Consider the following 20,713-nt stretch of genomic DNA (forward strand, 5'->3'; position numbering starts at 1 on the left):
TGGCCCAGGTGTAAATCTGCCAAAAGGCCAAGTTTCCACTGGATTTTGAGACTGGGATGAACTCAGCATCAGCTGAAGAGCAAGGGAAGATGGGGAGCTGATTTTTCTGGCACAGACTTACAGCCCATCTTTGGAAAGAGCGGGCAGGGCTGCAGCATTGGATTTACAATCCCTAATGCTGACTTTGTGGGGCACATTTTTGGTCTCTCCCCAGGCTTGGAGCACAATCTGATCTGCTGGGCAGGGGCAGGGATGGGGATGTTCAGGGAGCTGGTTTGGGCCTTTCTGAGCTTTAAATCGGAGCTGGTGAGCAGGAAACATCAAACCAAGCCATGGAGATGGAGGTGCTGTGGATTTGTGTCTCTGGGTCCCACCACCTGGCCCTCAAAACTGCCTCACTCCTTGAGCTCTGGACCCATAGGATCCCATTTCCATATGGGATAAACTGTGCATCCCTGCACCCTTTGTCTGCAGCTTTGAGTCTGCACTCTGAGAACCCCACCAATAAATCCAAAATTGATTTTTTCTCTTTCTGGCTGTCCTGCTGTTTTGACTTCACAGTCATTGGAGACTGCCCCAAGTTACGTTTGCCACCAGTCTGCTCTTGGTGGGGACTCCCCAAGTTATTAAATACAAATAATTAATCACAGGGATAATTCTACTCCTCTGTACTGTCAAGCCTGATGATACAGATTTAAAAGCCCTGGTGTTTAATTAGCAAATGGCAGCGTTTTATGATATTTGATAACTTTTTTTACATCTACCCAGATATCTTCTTGGAACACATCACAGAGAACCATGTTCTTTTCTTGTTCTGTACTTTATTGCAGAGCAGGGAACAAAATTTATTTCTTTTTGTGTTTATTCACTTCTTGGAACTGTCCAAAAGAGTCACATTACAATTTTGATTTTTTCTGGCTAAAATAATTTCAGAAAATAGGCACTACAGGTGGTACTAAATGCTGTGCAAGTGGAGTTGTGGTAGGAGAATCACTGATCTGATCAATTCATCATTCCCAAAGACATCAAATTCCAGGGCTGTGACAGGTGAAGAGTCCAACTACATCTCCAGAAGTCAAAGCTCTGGGAACATCAGGAAATTAATTAACCCAAGAGAATCAACGTCCAGAGCCATTGGAAATGCAAAACAGCTACGGGTGCAACCACCTCCCAATTCACCCTTCTAACAGCATTTCGAGCCAAACTTTTGGAAGTTTGGATCTCTTTCCACCTCTCCAGATGACAAAGAAACCCTGGGAGCTGCACAGAGCAAGAAGCTGTGATGGGAGCAACCCCTGCCTCTACTTTGGCTTTTAATGTCAACAAAGAGGAAACTGTTCCCATTACGGAAAGCCTCCCCAGCAGATTCCCAAACCTTTATCCGTGGATGCTATGGGACCATCCACTGGGGTTGCAGGTCTTTTTCCCAAGCTCCCTACAACGCAGTGGAGGTGGTGGAGCAAGCACAGGCTATTTCCTGATGCCGACGGGGCAGGAAACGCCCGTCCCACCCAGGCCGCAGTATCCGCCGGGATTCTTGCTGAGGTACTGCTGGTGATATTCCTCGGCGTAATAAAACTCGGGAGCCTCCCGGATCTCCGTCGTGATGGGGCCGAAGCCTCCCTCCGTCAACACCTGTCAGGAAAGACCATGGAAAGCCATCAGTGGTTTGCTGGCTTCCCTGCTGGGAATGATGTTAGGATTCCTCCCTGAAGGAGCCACAGGCATCTCCCAGCTCTTGGACCATATTCCCAGCTCATCCCCGAAAGCCTTTCAGCCCTTCTCTTGTGGTGCTTTGCTCGGAAACATTGTGGGCATGGAGAGGGAGGGAACCGTCCCCTTTTACCACCCCCTTTTAATGGCTCATTTGTTTAATTTGCCCACGGCCACATGTTTATTCTCTTTATTAACCCAGGCAGGGATGTGGAGCCATCAATGAAAGTGGAAAACAAAGGGAGAGCACACATGGATCCGCCCTGGGAAGCTGCAGTGTCCAGGAACCTCCCCTGGAAGGTGCCTCAGCTTCAAAATCCACCCTCAATGTCCTCATCCAAAATTTCAGCCCCAAGGATGTCCTTGGGAAATCAAAGCATTTTGGGCATTTTTTTTCCACAGAGTCACTGCAAACTCATTCTTCAAAGAGAAAAGTTCCATTTTGACCAGAAAGTTTTAAGTTTTAAGGCAAATTATGGCTCATTTTGGAAAGATTTGCCAATACGTGGACCAGGAGCAATAATCACTTGGCAGGAAGAGAAGATGGAATGTGGGTGGGGATTTTAAATTAGACTTTAATTGCTTTCTGATATCCCCCTAACTGAATTTGAAACTCCTGAGAGGTTTCTGACAGAGATAATTTCTTTTTAAGATGAATTGCTGTGCCATTTTCCCTTCTGCATTGTCCTTTCCTAAGGAAACTGGTAAACACCAACATTTTGGAGCCAATTCTCTTCTCAGTGGGGACATAACTTGTGCTCTGAAGTCCATGCTAAAACCTAATAAGCACTTTAATGAATGTCAGACTCCTGTTCCAAAGCATGTTTGTAAATACTGGATGGAGATAGAATTGGTTGAAGGGTCAGCATTTAGGATTCCCAGACAAATATTTGTTACCTCTTCACACTAACAAATAAATAAACCAAATAAAGACAAATCATCAGATGGAGTCATAAAACTGTGAATCTGCTTTAAGTCATCTTTCATCACGATAGAATGAATGACAGCAGCCTTGATCCCAAAAAACATTGGTCATGGAAGATCTCTGGAGATGGAGATCCTCATTCCAATATTTTCCATCCTGTTAGAGAGTCCCTCCTAAGCCTAGCCCAGTTAAACCCAGTACTTTCATTTAAACCCAGTATTGTGGGTTGACTCATCCTGGAAATGGAAAGGAAATCATTCCCTTCCTCTTTCATCTCCTACATGGCTGTGGAGAGGCAAGAATGACATGTAAGGAAAATACTGGACTTGAACAACAGGTGATTATTTGGGACAAAAAGTCTTCACATTTCCCTCACCAGGGTTTCCCAGATCCTGCCTCAGCACAGCCAAGCCCTGCCCACAGCCTGACAGCAGCTGCTTGGCTTTGGAGAGCATTAGTCTGATTTATTCCCATAATTTCACTGTCTGGAGGACACATTCTGCTGTGTTCAGTCTTCAGTCAGGAATGAAGTGATAAGATGGATACAAAATCCATGATTAACCTGTCTGGAGAGCCCTGAGCTCCCAACCCTGCACTGGAATTCTCAGCACAGCTTAGGAAGGTGTTGACTCATTAATCCCTTGTGTTCCCACACAAGGAATTGGGATCACAAGCCAAATTTCACAGGAATCCGGCCTTATTTCCCCATGTAAAACCACCAGCCAGCTTTTTCCATCTTTGGGACAGGCTGTGTCCCAAGGCAATCAGGTTATTCACCCGTCAGACGTGTGAGCGAAGAAGATAAAACATGTAAAGGTTTGTACCACAACACACCAACAGCACTGAACGCAAGGAGGTGTCAACACAGCTGCTTTTACAAAGCACTATTTCACTTTCTAACCTTCCCAGCACAGAAAAAAAGACTTTGGAATGTTCTTCCCTGCCGAAAGATGACACAAACTCTGCCATCGTGGGCATTACTCATTTGCCTGCTGCTGCAAATGCCTGCAAAATTGGTCTCTCCCCCTTCCCTGAGTCAGGACGATGCTGCTGGAGGGAGAGAGATTTTTCCTCTGTGCAAAACAGTGTTTGTTACAGATTTTTAACCTGGGACTTTTCCATCACTGGCCTCATTTTGTCAGTCAGGAAATCCATTCTGTTCGACGAGGCACCACAAGAGGGCATAAACATCATTTATCCCTTCCCAGTCCATTAAAACCTGAATAAAGCAGAACCCAAGATGAGTCCTTATACTGCACTTTGGTCTTGTTGTCAGGAGCAGTGGGAACCCCAGGCTCTGACACTCTGCCAAATCTCACCTTGGATGTTTGGATTTTAAAAGGGGAAAATATTTTCCTTGCACTGACAGTGTTGATGTGAAGATAAAAACATCACTGGAAGAAGTTCCGGATGTGCTGGCTCTGGCAGGTGTAAATCAGCCCACTCTGGATTGATTTCCTGCCACTGAGGCTGATATAATTTGATGATAATCGTGTTCTAGAAGAATTTTTAGTCCTTGCTGTCTCAAAATTCCTGAGCCCTCTGACGGGACCTCTCATTACCATGCCGCAATTAACCCTTGGGATCTTTAACTCAGTGCAGGAAATTTTTAAGGAACCATGGAATCATTTTTCCCTCCAATATTCCACTGCAATTCAAAGAGAATTTATTCCTTCAAAGGATTTCTCTGGCTTTTGTCATAGGAGGGATCAAAGCTCCGTACGATCATCGACTGCAATTGTTAACCCAGCACTGCCAAGTCAAGATCTCAGAGATCCTTTAACTTATTAGAATCCAGCCCAAAAATCCCACCAGCAGGGAGCCAAATCAAACCAGAACCCAAATTTCACCCAGCTCCTGAGGGTAGAGAGGACATGGCCAGCTTGGGACACTGGGAGAAACACTGGAGCAGGAACAAAGAATCACAGAATCATTAAGGTTGGAAAAGACCTCCAGGATCATGGATGTGTCAAAGCCAGCACTGGGAACCTCAGCACTACAAGTTTTTCAGCCAACCTGTACTTCCAGCATGTAAAAGATGTGTTTGATGATTTTCCTAATTAATTGCAGACTGTGAAAGTTCATTTCCTGTGGTTTGCTTTAAACTTCCGCCTGACCACTGGTGAGCAGAGCTGTCAGCACATCCTCTGTCACAAAACACTGGATCACAGAAATGATTTGGAGCTGGAAGGGACCTTAAAGCTCATCCAGTCCCACCCCCTGCCATGGGCAGGGACACTTTCCCCTATCCCACGTTGCTCCAAGCCCCATCCAACCTGGCCTTGGACACTTCCAGTGACCCAGGGGCAGCCACAGCTTCTCTGGGCAACCTGTGCCAGGGCCTCCCCACCCTCACAGGGGACAATTTCTTCCTAACATCCAATCCAAAACTACTTCCTTTCAGTTTGAAGCCATTCCCCCTTGTTCTTCCTCTCCAGGCTCTTGTAAATAGTCTCTCTCCATCTTCAGCTCCTTCAGGTACTGGAAGGCCACAGTTTGGTCAAACCCAAAGCTTCTCTTCCCCAGGCTGAAGAACCCCAGTTCTCTCAGCCTTTCCTCACAGCAGAGCTGCTCCATCCCTCTGATCATCCTGGTGGCCTCCTAATACAATTCCTTCTCCCCTCTCTCCACAGAAATCTGGATTTTACACCTTAATCCTGCCCATTCCTGTCTTCAGCCAGACCCACAGCCTTTCACTCCCGGTCCATAACCCAGGGCAGCCTTCTCACCCTTTCCTGCCTCTCTCCCAGCCCTCCTTCCCCGCTGCAGTCACCGGGGTGACTGGAATTCCACTGTGCTCAAGAGCCCCATGGGTTTATTCAGCCCTGTACTTACATTTCCTCTTTCATTCCCCGTCTCTTTCCCAGCAATTCTTTGCATTCCACTTGCCTTCCTGACCTCTGCTGAGCATGGAGCAGATGTTTCCAAAGCACCATCTGCAATGACGCCAGAACCTCTTTTCCCGGGCTAATTTAAACCCTCTCATTGTGTCTGCACTTGACTTTTATTGACATGGAATTTCAGCAGCTATTTTCTGTGCCCACACATGGGGTATTGTCAGATTCTTCTGCAACTTTTTTGTAGCTGTGTCTACTTTGGCTCACCTGGAATAACTCCGAACCCTCAGCGGATTTTGGTGCGTCACCATCGCCTGTCTCCCTTTTTTTCATCCCATTTGTGAGGATATTGAACTGCACAGCTTCCCAAGATAGGTTAATCTCTCTTCACTGCAGAAGCTGCACAGTTATTTGTACCTTTTATTTCCTATTTATAACCAGTTCTTCACTCAGAAGAGCAACTTTCCTCATATTCCACACCTGGCACCTTGTTATGCACCCGCTCTCTTCAAAAAAACCTGTATTATGTGTGCAAGACATGAGTCTCCTTGTGCTAAAGTCATTATAAACTTGACAAAAAGGCTTTAAAATTGGTTTTGCTAAATGAAACCATTTAATTTTCTAAGCAGAGGCATTAGTAAAGCAGGGGAGTATTAATTGGCTTCAAGCATTTTGTGGCTTTTAATAAAAACGGCATCATCCTGTGTTTGATTCAATAGACACTTCATAAACCAGCTTATACCAACATCCATCCTCCTTGTCTCATGTCCCAGTGAGTTGCACGAAGCTGCTGCATTTCTGAAACCTCCTTGAAAAATCGCTGATGTTGGAAGCACCACAGAGCATCCTGACACGGGTGAACGCTTCTGTACCATCACCCACCCCTGATGTCAAACCCTTAACAACAATCTCACCAAATAAAATCTGCTGGGCTCTCCCTTCATTTTTGAGTAGCATTGGCTACTCAAAATTTCACACCAGCATCAGCAACCCTGAATTTCAGCTCTTTTCCCAAAAGTTCTAAGAATTAAAGGAGCTGCGCTGTGGAGGAGAAGACCCACAGGAATTAGTTCTGTGAAGTCTGTAGGATGGGAGGATGTGGACATCCTAGACACTTGATTCCTGTGACATTTTTAACTGGGAAACAACTTAACTGACTTTGCCAGGTTTGTGGATTAGTTGCTGGCAGGTTTGGGAGCAGAAATTCAGCCCTACAGGCTCACTTGATCCAGAGGAACAAACTTCGGTCCAGAGGAATGAGCAATTACCAATGTTTTGTTTTCTCCTTCATTTATTTTCTCCTTCCCTTCCCTCTCCTTTCTGGCAGTTCAGCCCACTCTGCTGTGTCATCGATGACATATGATTTGAAATTGTTTCCTCTGTGCTGCCTTCAGTTGGCTGGAGCAGCTCAGTCTGTCACGCCAGGTCCAGTCTCCTCTATGTCACTTACTGATGTTGGCTTTTCCAAATTAATTGATGCCAGCAACCTCTACAAGCCCTGGAACGGGCTGAAATCCTGATTATCTGGGAAAATCTGTGTTCCCAGCCTGTAGGTGACCTGCTTTTGGAAATCATGTGTTTATGACAGGAAGAAAGACCCTGCCAAGGGAAATGTGGGAGAGGTTGCTGGTGAGTGCTGAAGTCCAACCCCAGCTACCACATGGACTGGGACCAGATATCCACATTCCCCTGTTTCCAGCGACCTCTGTCCAGTGGATTCCATGGTATTGATGTATTTGATAGGTGGTGCTGGAATTGATTAGCAAATGCTTTTCACAGGGCTGTGGAGTGCTGCATAATTAGCTAATGCTCACACAGGGTTTGGAGTGCTGTGTGATTCCTGAGTATTATTAATATCCTTGCAGGGAAGCTGTCTGGTCTCAGAACTCTCTTTGCAGAGCGCGTCTGGCAAATCGGGGAAGATCAAAACTGGGACTGATGGAATCATGGGGGTATAAATTCTTCATCTTTCACAGAATGGACACGTGGATCTAAGGGCAGAAATGGTGAAACCCACGGACTCTACCCTGGGAGAGAAAAGCAGCTGCTGTGTGATTAAATCTGAAGAAAAATGTCATAGAATCATGGAGGGGTTTGGGTTGGGAGGGACATTAAAGATCATCCAGACCATGGGCAGGGACACCTTCCACCAGCCCAGGTTGATCCAAGCCCTGTCCAACCTGGCCTTGGACACTTCCAGGGATCCAGGGACAGCCACAGCTTCTCTGGGCACCCTGGGCCAGGGCCTCACCACCCTCACAGCCAACAATTCCTTCCCAATATCCCATCCATCCCTGCCCTCTGGCAGTGGGAAGCCATTCCCTGTGTCCTGTCCCTCCATCCCTTGTCCCAAGTCCCTCTCCAGCTCTCCTGGAGCCCCTTTAGGCCCTGGAAGGGGCTCTGAGGTCTCCCTGGATCCTTCTCTTCTCCAGGTGAACAGCCCCAGCTCTCCCAGCCTGGCTCCAGAGCAGAGGGGCTCCAGCCCTTGGAGCATCTCCGTGACCTCCTCTGGACTCACTCCAGCAGCTCCACACCCCTCTCATGTTGGGATCCCCAGAGTTGGACACAGAGCTCCAGGTGGGGTTCACCAGAGTAGAATCAGCTCCCTTGACCTGCTGGTCACACAGCTTTGGGTGCAGCCCAGGATGCATCCTACAGGGATTACCCAATCCCTGGCCAAAGAGGAGAAGTGCTGCTGCAAGAACCTGCTGGAATTTTTCCTAGGAATATATCCTTCCAGTGCAGCACAGAGAAAATGCAGATAAGAAGGAAATGGGATAGAAAAAGATGATGGTACAAAATCTAAGCTGAAGAAAACAAATTCTCATCCATAAATCTGCAAATCTAACTTTGTCAGAGCTTTTCCCTGTTGACGAATCTCCCACACAATGGAACACATCACTGGAATGAAGTAAACTGATCCTGGCTGGAGACACAGCTCCAGGGGCCTTAGGGAAAGCTGGGTGCGTGTATAAAGTGTGTTCCCTCTCTTTGAAAATCTTCTCTCTCTGAAATGCTTCCCTCCTAACCACTTAGCATGGAGCAGGTTGTTTGGTCACTCCTCCCTGCCAGAGGGGAAGGAATTGCTGGGCTTGGATATCCATCAGCCCTGCCAAGGTAAATCACAGTTGGATGATAGCCTGGTATTAACACAGCCCCAAGTGGTTGTGCTTAGAGGGTCTAGGGAGGCTGATATTTCCTCCTGTTTTACCTCTGAGTGTAAAACCTGAGTGTTGCCCACAACAATAAGCTCTGCCAGCTGAAATATCACATTTATCCAGCCAGACTTCGTGGTACTTTCTCCCACAATGAGAAAAGAGGAGCTTTGAATTTTGTCCTAAATCATCTTAAATGCAACTGACAGCAGAATGAAATCTGCAATTCTATTTTTTCCTGTTGGATGCTGATCCTGTGAACGTGCAGAGGAAGGAAGTTGTATCCTGCTCTCCATCATATCCATCTAATTCTGGATTCAAAGCTTTTTTGCTCCAGATACTGTCTGGTTTAACAGGATCAGCTTGACCCAGAGTCTTTACAAGCTTGACCTTCAGCATGGAGCTTCCTGAACACCCATCCTGTTTTATCCTGAGGGAAGAGAGATGAAAGTGGGGAATGGCACGGGCGGGCATTTAGGAGGTAGAGGGAGATAACATTAGCAAAGATAAAAGACATCTTGCTCCAGTAGCATCTGGGAGCTAATTAGGTGTTGAAGGAGCCATTGAGGGAGATGGAAATTCTGTTTGTCTGGCCAATTTTAACGCAGCCAAACAGCCTCTTACTGCACATCCTGCATGGATAATTGATGATGCCTAAGAAAAGACGTGCCCCGTCCTGACTTCCAGTGATGTAAAGCTCCAATCTCCTCCGTGGCTGGAGACAGCAGAGTCTCCTCCACTAATCACTCATCCATTACTCTCATATTCCTGAAATAACAATGGCCAGGGCCAAGCTGGGATGGGGGAAACAACCCACACACGGAGCAGGGAAGCTCAGAGCAGAACCTTCCACACTGAAGACTGCAAGTGGTGCCTCCACATGGTTTGGCCCTGGATGACTTTGAGAAGACGACTCAGGTCCAAAAATACTCTAAGATCAGGCAGCTCCAGCTGCCTGTGGACAGAATAAAACCCTCCACGTGTAAATACTGCGTTTGCAAGACTTTCCCACCTCCATTAGCTCAGTTATCTCTGGATCACGTTTTGTTCCAAGTGCAGAGCAGCCCGTGGTGCTCCCCTGGGTGTGAGCCCTTGGCAATAAATGGAAGGCTCTGCAATAATTTTTTATTCAAGGGAGCAGCAATGAAGACGTAAAAATGTTCATTTCCCATATCGAACCCAGAGGGCTCAGGTCAGCTCTGCTGTTACATTGCCATCATTTTATTTTTCTCACTGGATTTACATCAAGTATTTCTTCCATGATATATAAGCATGACAGTTTCTCAGGAAATCATAGGAGTTTTCTGAAGAAACAATTTGTCTCTACCTAAACTCATCCTGAAAAATCCAGAAATTACTTTTGTTGTGATTGGAGGGACAAACTTCCAGACAAGAGACCATGCACAACTATTTACAGCTAATACCATAAAATTTGCTATATTGGAATACCTGAAATATCCTTGCACTGGAACTTGTTGGGCAACCTGTCATCCCCACTACTTATTTTGTCCTCCAATACCATGCTGGGATTTTCTCTTCAGCCTCCCATGACCATTGGTTTGTAAACCCTAAACCATTCCATCCCCCAAAAAAGGTGGGAGATGGTTTGTATTGTGCTGACCACTCTCTGGAGAGGTGAAAAACTCACCTGGAACACCCACCACGAGCCTCACCTGCTAAACTCACTGCTGTCACCTTTATTTTCAGTCTGTGTTGGGGGTTTCTTACATAAGGAAATATCTCAGAGGGATCCAACATGGATTTAACATTCCCAACCATTTACAGCAAAACTGTTTATGTTACACATTGAATGTTCCAACAAAACAGAAGCACAAAACCACAGACTCATTTAGGCTGGAAAAGCCCTCAAAGACCATCCAGTCCAACTGGAGCACTGCCAAGGCCACCACTGAGCCACGTCCCCCAGTGCCACATCCACACGGCTTTTAAACCCCTCCAGGGATGGGGACTCCAGCACTGCCCTGGGCAGCTGTGCCAGGGCTGGACAACCCTTTCCATGAAGAAATTGTTCCCATTATCCAACCTAAACCTCCCCTGGCACAACTTGAGGCCATTTCCTCTCATCCTGTCCCTGTTCCCTGGGAGCAGAGCCCGACCCCCTCTGGCTGCCCCCTCCTGTCAGGGAGTTGTGCAGAGCCACAAGGTCCCCCCTGAGCCTCCTTTGCTCCAGGCTGAGCCCCTTTCCCAGCTCCCTCAGCTGCTCCTGGGGCTCCAGCCCCTTCCCCAGCTCCGCTCCCTTCCCTGGACACTCTTCAGCCCCTCAATGTCCTGCTTGTCAGGAGAGACCCAGAACTACCCCCAGACTTCAATATATGGCCCAGCAGATATTGCTTGTGCTCCAATGCAGCTTAAGGGGAAGGGATGATGAAGGATGTTCCTGGGAAAGGGAAAAATCAACACCACGTTCTTCTGGTTTTCTGGATAACGACTTTTTTTTTTCCCCATGGAGATGAGCACAGAATGGGAGAAGGGGAGCAAAGAGCCCTGGCTGCCCTCTCCAAACATCATCAGACAGAGAGGAGATGGATCCAGCATGAGACTGATCCAAACACCACAACACTGCACATCAAATGAAAGAGAAAATTGAGGTCCTTCCCCTGGGGGTATAAAACAGGGGGCACATCCCAGTGCTGGATCTCAAGGATCAGCACAGCTGCAGCTCTGTGAAATTTCCAACTAAAAATCCCACCCTGGTTTAAAATGGAACCCAAATTCTTCTGCCCCCTCAAGGTGTGTTGTCAGGCAGCTGCTGCATTTCCAGCCTGGGTCTTTCTGACCTTTCTGTCCAGCTGATTTCAGTGGAATATTTGCTGGATTTTTAATCCACGTAGCAGATCAGAGACAGGCCGAATACTTTAAAGCAATTTGGATCCTTCAGGATGACAAATTGTTTCTGTTATCGAATATATGCATAATTACTACTAAAATTATATTTGAAATGGCTACCAGGCAATACAATTTTAGCCCATTCCAAGGACTGAAAAGTCACGAGAAAATGAACAGAGCATGTTTTAATCAGAAGATAAGTAGTTTTCCAGCCACTATAAATAGAAGAGGCTGGAAGAAAGCATCCAACAAGCAGGAGAAAGTGTGAGGAGGGTAAGATTCCACAGTGTTTTGGCTTTGGACTTCAGAAGGTAGTGAGTATGAGATAGTGTGAAATACAAAGAAGTCTTTGTTGTTTACATCTGAAGTTTAAAAGTGGCACAGTGTGAATAAACAAAGGATGTTCCATGAAACACTGCAGCAGGGATGCACTCGCTCCGTTGGAGCTCCGTGTAAACAGAGGCATCGCCTCCGTGCTTTAAAAAGAGAAGGACGTAAACTTGAAAGCTTTGCCTTCCAGAAAATCTCATTTACCCGGATCCTCAGGCTTTTAAGTGGTAGAAAAAACACACACAAGCTTAATAAGACCAAGATCTGGATCATTTAGCATTTGCTTTCAGGTTGGTTAAGCTCCTTCCTAACGATAACGGCGCACGTGCTCTGCAAAACCTGAATTAGCTGTTCCTTATCTTTCTGGGGAAAATAAGTTTTGCTCTCAAGAACTGGGATAATATCAAGCAATTTCTTTTCTGGCAGACAATAAAGAATACTGCCTTGATAATTTCATGAGTTAACTGATTGTTTTCCAGGAGGGTGCATAGTAAGGGTAGATAATTGGTAAGGGCACAGATAATTGGTAAGGGCAGAGTCTAAAAATACCCAGATTCAGTTCAATATTCACAATGATATTTCCTGTTGAGCAGTTACATAGCACTGAACGTGATTCATGGGATCATGGGATCGTGGAATGGTCTGGGGCTGGAAGGGACTTTTAAAATCATTTAGTCCCACCCCCCGCTACAGGCAGGGACACCTTCCACTATCCCAGGCTGCTCCAAGCCCCAATGTCCAACCTGGCCTTGGACACTCACAGGGATCCAGGGGCAGCCACAGCTTCTCTGGGCACCCTGGGCCAGGGCCTCACCACCCTCACAGCCAGGAATTCCTTCCCAATATCCCATCCATCCCTGCCCTCTGGCAGTGGGAAGCCATTCCCTGTGTCCTGTCCCTCCAGGCCTTTGCGCAGTCCCTCTCCATCTTTCTTCCAGCCTTCCTTCAGGTACTGGGAAGCCATAATTAGGTCACCCTAAAGCTTCTCTTCTCCAGCTGAACAATCCCAGTTCTCCCAGCCTTTCCTCACAGGAGAGATGCTCCACCCCCCTCTGATCAACTTGGTGGCTTCCAGTTATTTATGGTATCCCCACATACCTTTCAATGCAAAGGTCCCCCCTTATTTGACATATCTGATAAAACTTGATTTTGATTCAAAATATTCTCACATATTCCTATGGCGTAGATAGAGGGTAACTTTTGATGAACTTAAAAAAAAAATTGTTATGACTTCTCCTTGTCCTGTCCCTCCAGGCCCTCGTCCCAAGTCCCTCTCCAGCTCTTCTGGAGCTCCTTTGGGCACTGGAAGGGGCTCTGAAGTCTCCCTGGAGCCTTCTCTACTCCAGGTGAACACCCCCAGCTCTCCCATCCTGTCAATTATTGAGGAACATTTAAACACAATCCCCTTTCTTCTACAGTTGTGAAAATTGGTGCAGCAGAATTGTTTTACCAGAGGGGGAGGAAAAGATGCACTTGGGTGGAACATCAGCTGCAAACCCAGCATCGTTTCACAGCTGCCAAAAATGCTGAGAGTTCAGCAGCAAGGGTGAAAATAAAAATGCTTCATAAGGAAATGGGGTAAATCCTACACCTTCAGCTCCTTTCTGGACACAATGGGGAGTAAATGTGTGTACAGGGCACCTACAATCACAGAACCACAGAATAGTTTGGGTTGGAAAGGACCTTAAAGCTCATCTAGTTCCAACCCCACAAGCTTTCTTTTAACTGTCCCTACCTTTAATGAGCAGCAGATTTCTTTCCCAAGCTTTTTGAGCAGCTCTAGTGATTTTTTTTATTAAAGGGGTGCACTTTAGGCTTCCAGAAAAGTATCAGTGAAGGAAACCTCCAGAGATTCTTTAGCTTTTCCACCTGCCCCAAGCTCTGCTTGCTCCCTCCTGGAAGAGTTTAGGTACAAGCAATTCTAATATATATGATTAGCAACCCTCAGCACAAACACACCCCACAGGGGCTGGGATTTGAATGAGACTCACAGTCAACAAGTTAATTTGTCAGGAAGCTTAGAAAATACAAGATCATTTTGGACTTGAGGGTCAAATTCCATTCGTTGTACAAACCACCCAGCACCACTGGAATGGGTTTATGCGTCTGGAAAGGAGATTTGAATTTGGCCATTAGTAAAACAAAATGCCAAGCTGATTGAGGCTGGAGAGGAAGCAAAGAAAATGCAGGGAATGCACTTTACATTTCAGAGAGAACCTGGCATTTGCAGCACATCCTCTCCCTGCCAGCTACAGAACAGCAGTGACTTGGCAGAGGCTCCATGGCCAGATGTCACCCTCATCTGGTTCACTTGGCTCAGGCTGCTCCTTTGAAATGAGCAGCAAAGCAGGGCGAGGATGGCTCTGCCTGGTGCTCCCTGCACAAGGAATAGAAGGAGGAAAAGTTCCCCAGTTCCCCAAACCTGGCATTGCTTTGCACCATTTTGTCAAATTCGCAGCCCTCACCAGGCAGAATCTGCGAGGTGGAAGCAGAGTCAAGAACCAAAGGGATTTGTTTGACAGCTGCCTCTCTTTGGGTGATGGATACGGCACAAATCCTCTCCGGGTGCTTTCCCTGCAGCTTCAAACACTTCAGCACTCAGAGCCCCAAGTGCATTTCCCAGGATAAAGCCCTGCACTTGGATTTCTTTGTTTAAAGGCATTGCTGTGTCTCTATTCCACTGCACCTTTTTAACTGGCTGTTTTATTTAAGGAGGGAGATCCTTGAAATGAGATGATCTTTAAGATCCCTTCCAATCCATCCTACAACTCTCTGATTTCTGCATTTCTATTATATTACCCCAACCAAGAGCAAGGAGAAAATCATCGGGGTATTCCCCACCTAAAACCTGCCTGATTTCTTGTTAATTGCTATTTAAGCTATTAAGGGTAAATATGAAGGGACACAGCCTAATACCACATGTTCCTCCTAAAACACCTTCAGATACAGCAGCAGATCTGAACTAATGGCCAAATATTTGTGGGGTTTTGATGCGGCAGCAAAGTCCCCAAATGCCTTTAGACCCAGGGAACAAAAGAGAGAAGCACCGACCATCCTGGCTAAACCCCCCACGTGAGTGACCTTTTCTCAGAAGGAGAATTCCTTTTGCAACCCAACACCTGATAACACGAGTGTGTTTGTATACACATCAATATGTGTGATAAGAAGGCTGCTCCATGGCAGAACCTGCCAACAAACCCATTTTTTGTCACCATCTGCTAGGAAGAGAGCGAGCACCTGTTAGGAGCAGCTGCCTGAATGCAGAATGGAGGTAAGAGAGAAAAATCAGTTTCGTTTTGGACTTGGCCTGCTGCAGGTAGCACATGGCTCCCACCACCGAGGATGCCAAGTGGTCCTTTTTAAGTTTGTCCTAATTAAGAGCGTTATGAAACCTCCAAATTGTCCATTTATAGGCTGTTACAGCAAGCAAGAGAAATGATGGGGCCCCCCAAAACACCAGCCCACCTCCACTGGGGTCTCTGCCTTGTCCCCTGCCTTTCCTGTCCTTGAAGCCAATGGAGCATTTGGAGGAGCCGCACGTGGCTCGGTGCCACTCCTGGCACGGCAGCTGCCCCAGGACGTGTTGCTCTGAGGAGTCCCAGCATTAGCAACACCCCTTGACTCCTTCCTTTGGAGAACAACTGCTTCCCTTTGGCTCCCTCCTTGTGTCCATCTCCATGGGGGTCCTGGGAGGGATTTTGGAGGGAACGAGGGTGCTCGGTCCAGGAGCTCGCTGTGATCAAGGCACACCAGCAGCTGCCAGCCCTGCCAGGCTGTCCTTTCTCCAGGGGAAGCAACGGGGGTGCCACCACCCAGAGAACTTGGAGCAGGCAGGAAAAACACATGAAAGGATTTCCCACCCTCGTCCAAGCGACAGATCCAAGTTCACAAGTCAGCGTGGCCTCTCCCACCGTGCCTGACACCATGCATGGCCTCAAATCTGCTGCCCTTAATCCCCACTCATGGCATCTGTGCATCCATGGAAGGAATGAGGTCATTCCGTTTGTTCTTTCCCAACCTCCCAAGCATGGATTGTTCCTCATTTTCTTCAGCAAGCAAAGCTTTGTGTCCCATGGCTGAGCGTGTCCTGCACAGCCCGTGTGACACGGCCACTCACCCAGTGACAACACCAGCACCTGCCCACCCCTGGGTATGAAAGGGCTTTTGGTCCTAAAAATCAGCCATCCTGCAGGGAATCTTCCTCTTCCCCTTTACCACTCAGCCTGACATCTAAGAAAAATTTGGGGAGGAACAACAGAACTATGAGGTGCTCCTGTATCCATTAACAGCAACAGGAGGTCAGTGGATGGGCTGGCTCCCCTTGCACAGGAAGAATTTGCAGTAGGCGCCAATATTTGGGAGCCCTTTCACGTCCAAACATCTTCCCATTTTTCTCTTTTCCCTGCTTCCTCATTTTATCCTCCATTCCTTGTCTTCCCAACTACTTCTGTCCATCTTCTGATCTGCCCTGTGTCACAATCCCATTATGAGAAGGATAAATATTTTTTATAAATCCTCTCTCTGACTCATTTGACCCCAGAAATTTGTATTTTCCTAAATGGCAGCAAAGAACTGGTAGGATTGTCGCATCCTGTGAAAATCCAGAGGCTCGTGCACAAGGCACTGCCTTGAGGAACAAGGGATATTCCCAAAGTGCTTTTGAGGCTCCGAGCTCTGTGATGTGCATCACAGTTCAGCTGGATCAAATGCTGATCCCCAAAAAACCCAACCCTGATTTCTGGGTAGGAAAATAACGGTTCAGCTGGATCAATGCTGATCCAAAAAAAATCCCAACCCTGATTTCCATGTGGGAAAACACCCATCCAGCTTGAGAGCAAGTGCATGAGGCTGAGGGAGAAATCCCATTTCTCCTGCTTGTAAAGGAGTAAATCTGCTCCTGCTGCAGTGAAACCCAGATAAAATCACACAAAGCCATCCCACAGAACCCCTTCTCCCTGCAAAGCTGAGTTTCCAACCGTGTGGTTTAGCGCAGATCCCGCCGGTCAAGCAGGAATTCTTTTTCCTAATGCAGATTTCTCTCTGTGAGCACATCTGTAAGGATATAGATCCCTGCCTCCTGGGACAGGCCTAATGGGCTCTGCATCCACTCTGCCTCATTTCTTTGGCTCTGCAGTGGGAGGGCTGAAGAGGGGCTTGCACTGAGGGATGATTTTTCATCCCGAATTTAAATGTACAAACAGAGACTGTGGGTTATTATTGCCTAGAGGAACAACAACGCAGAACACAAGAGCCCCAGATCAGGGAGTCAGTGACACAGAAACATCCAAGGCCAGGATGAGCTAATTAATGCCACCCTTTGCCCTCAAAATATTTCCTTAAGAGCTTCTGCTCCCCACCAGCCAAAGGGCAGCAGTGCAGGAACCCAGAGAGGGCACCTCTGGGTGTCCCAGCTCCTTTCAGCCTGTTTGGTGGTGAGGAATCTCCTCCTGGTTCATACCCTGTGATTCCCTGATGGATTTGGGCTGTCCAAGGAAGGCAGGGATATTGAACAGCTCAGTGCTGACTTGGCATGCAGAAGAGAAGGGGAAGAAGCTGGAGTTGAGCTCAGTTATGGATCATGTGAGCAGAAATCAGAGGTGTCCATGCCCAGGAGGGAGGGGATCCCACCAGGAAACTTCCTGGGAGAAGAAACATGGGATAAATCCATCCTTGAGAGCAGCCCAGGTGCCAGTGAAGCTCTACTACAAAGCAGCCCTGCCTGGGGCACTCCGAAATATTAAAATATTGAAATTCTCCACATTTCTACCACTAGCATGTGCTCAGATGAAGAACCTCAAGTCGGGAAGAGCTCAGTCTTAGAAACAATCCAGTGAAAAATCCAAACCCTTCTGCCTTTTCAAAAAAAATTCCAGCAACTGAAAGGAAAAAAAAGGAGTGGGAAAAAAAAAAAAAAGGAAAAGGCTTGTTCATGCTGTTACAGTTTAGGAACTGCTGGCATCCCTGTCTCCGAGAGGAAGGGATGGGGAGCTGACTGCTCAGCAGCTGAGAACGTGTGTTCTGGAAGCAGCTCCCGGAGCAGATGGTGCAATGATTACTGCCAGTAAATGTTAGACCCCTCTTTTCCTTCCTTTTTTTTTTCCCCTTTTTTTTTTTAAACTCGAATTCTGAACAACAGGGGAAAAATAATTACAAAGAATACATGAAAGCAGCTTGATTTCCTTTCCTTTTCCCCTCTCCGAGTGTGTCTTGCTCCTTCTCTAATACCTGACTCTGCAGAAGGGGATGTTCCCTGGGATTGCTGGGAGTGCTGGAATCCACCACCAAGCACCTTGCTCTGGGGGCTTTGACATGGCTGTTGTGCTCCAAGCTGTGCTCCCTGGGAAATGAGGAGCTGCTGGATCATGTGCTGTGTATGGGATGCTGAAAACAGGGAAAAGGAGAAGGGCTGCAGCTGTGTATAATGGAAAGTGTCCCTGCCCATGGCAGGGGTTGAAATTGGTGATCTTTAAGGTCCCTTCCAACCCAAACCATGCTGGGATATGATGATTCCATGATTGAAATAGTCACCCTGCTGGCTTGTGGTGTGTGACAAATAGTCCTTGGACCAAGAAATGGGAATTATTTTTCCCTTTCATCACCAGAGTCTGACTGCCCTGGCCCCATCCTCCCCTCCAATGTCTCTGAGTAGCCCTGAAACATTTCTCCTCCATTCCCTCTCTCATTCCCCTCTCTCTGTCCCAACATTCTCTTTCTTTCATCCTTAAAATTAGATTTTATTCTTTTTTATTTTGTCTTCTAGCAGGGCAGCTTGTCCCTCATCACTTTAAAATCACTTTAAACCTCGGGAGAACCCGGCTCCCAAATTTTTAAAGAGCAAACATCAGCCAGGATGGGAAGGAGCATGCCTGTCTTCTTGGAAAACACACCATGGTGCTGGGGCAGGCACAGCCAGAGCAGCACAACACATCCCCTGCAGCATCTCTTGAGGGCTTCAGCTTTTAAATGCTGTGACATCTCTCCCAAATGTGTCTTGTGTTTTTTCTTGTTTTTGAGTTTTTTTCATGTCTGTAAATTAAGAAAAGCCGGGGAAATTTCCACAGGGAGTTCAAGAAAAAAGCAGGATATGCGCAAAAACGCCTCCTTCCTGAAATTCAGATCCCTGCTCTGCAGCAGGGAGGTACCAAAGCTCCTCGTAGACAGGCTGGGAGAAATATTTTAGTATTGAAAACAACATGTTTTTCTCCAGCTTCCTGCTCCCAACAATTTTGGCTGGAACTTTAAAAATATCAGTCTGAGGAGGCAGAAAACTGGCACGGAAAATGTCACCCCCCAAATTAATGTTTGCTGAAGTATCAATCAACTGAGGGAAAAGACTTCTGAGAGGAACTGTCAGACATCCCTAAAATGGGGAGCATCCAGCTCCACTGGCAAGACTGAGGTGCCAGAATTCCTCACTGTGATTCCAGGTCAAAGCAAATTAAACTTTCAATTAGAAGACTGAGATTTCTTTGTGACCATATAGGAAAAGGAATGGTCAATATCTACTAAATTATCAAATTCTTCTTATTATTAGCCACGAAATTCTTCTTTGAAGGTCAGGCATGGCTTTTCAAGGTGAAGCTTAACAGTAGTTAAAGAATAAGACTTTTAATTTCAGTAATAATAATTTTGAGGCTTTGTTGGGATGTTTTCAATTACAATCACAGCTCTCATCCTTTGACAGCTTCCAGGGAAGAAAAGAGGGGAGTAAATGAAATGTTGCATCTTCATTCAAAGCCTGCAGCACTCACCAAACAATTCTGAAATGAAGGGTGCCAGGAAAGTCAGCAGTGGTCCATCCCTGAATACTCCTCTCCTTGAGATGCAGCACTTGTATCAAGGACACAAACCATCAATAATGACAGCAGCAGTGTTTGTTCTGCAATTTGTGGGTATTCGGAGCCCGCTTCTCAAATCCTTGCTTAAATTGTGGCAGCACAAATGGAGTTGGACAGAGCCCAGTCCTCGAGTCCTACACCATTTCCTGGGTTCAAAGGCTGAGTGTTTTAGCTGTGTAATAATGGGTGGTATTACCAGGTATTGTGATGAAAAGAAATCTTCCTTGAAATGAAAATACCCTCTTTCCACGGAGCATGAACCCGGCTTTCTCTTTCTTCTGTGCTGGATCAGTGGGATTTGCAGGAAAACTCTTGTGGCACTTGTGGGATCGCACTTCATGCTGAGCTATCAAGGAACAGGTCAGGCTTGGGGATATTTTCCTTTAATTTGTTGTTCCAGCTAACTGAGGACACCAGATTTAAGATTGGCAGTGCAAACACAGATGCTGTGGGAATACTTTAAAGGCATATCTGACACACCTGAACATTTCTTGGTTGATTGAGAAATAAAAATCAATAACAGTGAGGAAATGTGTGAGGGATTTGATTTAATTTGAATATTTTTGTTGTCCTCTCCAGGTTGGATGGGGCTTTGAGCAACCTGGTCTAGTGGAGCCATGGGAGGGGTTGGAACTGGGTGGTCTTTGAGGTCCCTTCCAACCCAAACCATTCTGTGATTCTGTTTCAAAGTACATTTGCTGAAACCCCACTTTTCCTGCCCACTAAAAGCATTTGCCCTCAGCTACTGAAGGGTTTGATCCTCTTCCCTGAGCCTGGCTTGGTGAAAGGCAAAACCCCCCCAGCTCCTTCTTTATAAGGTTCATAAAGTGATCTTGTGGTCATCAAGGACAAGGCCACACGGCACTCCAAGACCCCTTTACAACCCCAGAGGTGTGATACTGTTTTCATGATTTTCCTGACTGTTTTCCTATCCACATCCCACCTGATGTTGATTCCATGGGATTACAAGGTGAGGCTTAGAGATCTCATTAAAAATATCACCCCCAAAACAATGTCTTTGGGGAAAAATTGATTTGTGATTCTACAAAGTCAACTCAAGATTTATGA

At 46.6% G+C, this 20,713-nt stretch overlaps 1 protein-coding gene across 1 annotated transcript in view; it reads right to left on the bottom strand.

The window, feature by feature from the left end:
* Positions 1-801: 801 nt before the first annotated feature.
* The window catches only part of MSRA (methionine sulfoxide reductase A), a 235,821-nt gene continuing 215,909 nt past the window's right edge, over positions 802-20,713 (bottom strand). The window contains exon 6 of the mRNA XM_069011850.1: positions 802-1,635. Within this exon, the coding sequence (XP_068867951.1) occupies positions 1,471-1,635 (165 nt within the window). The 3' untranslated portion in view covers positions 802-1,470. The remainder of the gene's footprint in view (positions 1,636-20,713) is intronic.

The sequence above is a fragment of the Aphelocoma coerulescens genome, chromosome 3 (assembly GCF_041296385.1).
Source record: "Aphelocoma coerulescens isolate FSJ_1873_10779 chromosome 3, UR_Acoe_1.0, whole genome shotgun sequence".
NCBI lineage: Eukaryota > Metazoa > Chordata > Aves > Passeriformes > Corvidae > Aphelocoma > Aphelocoma coerulescens.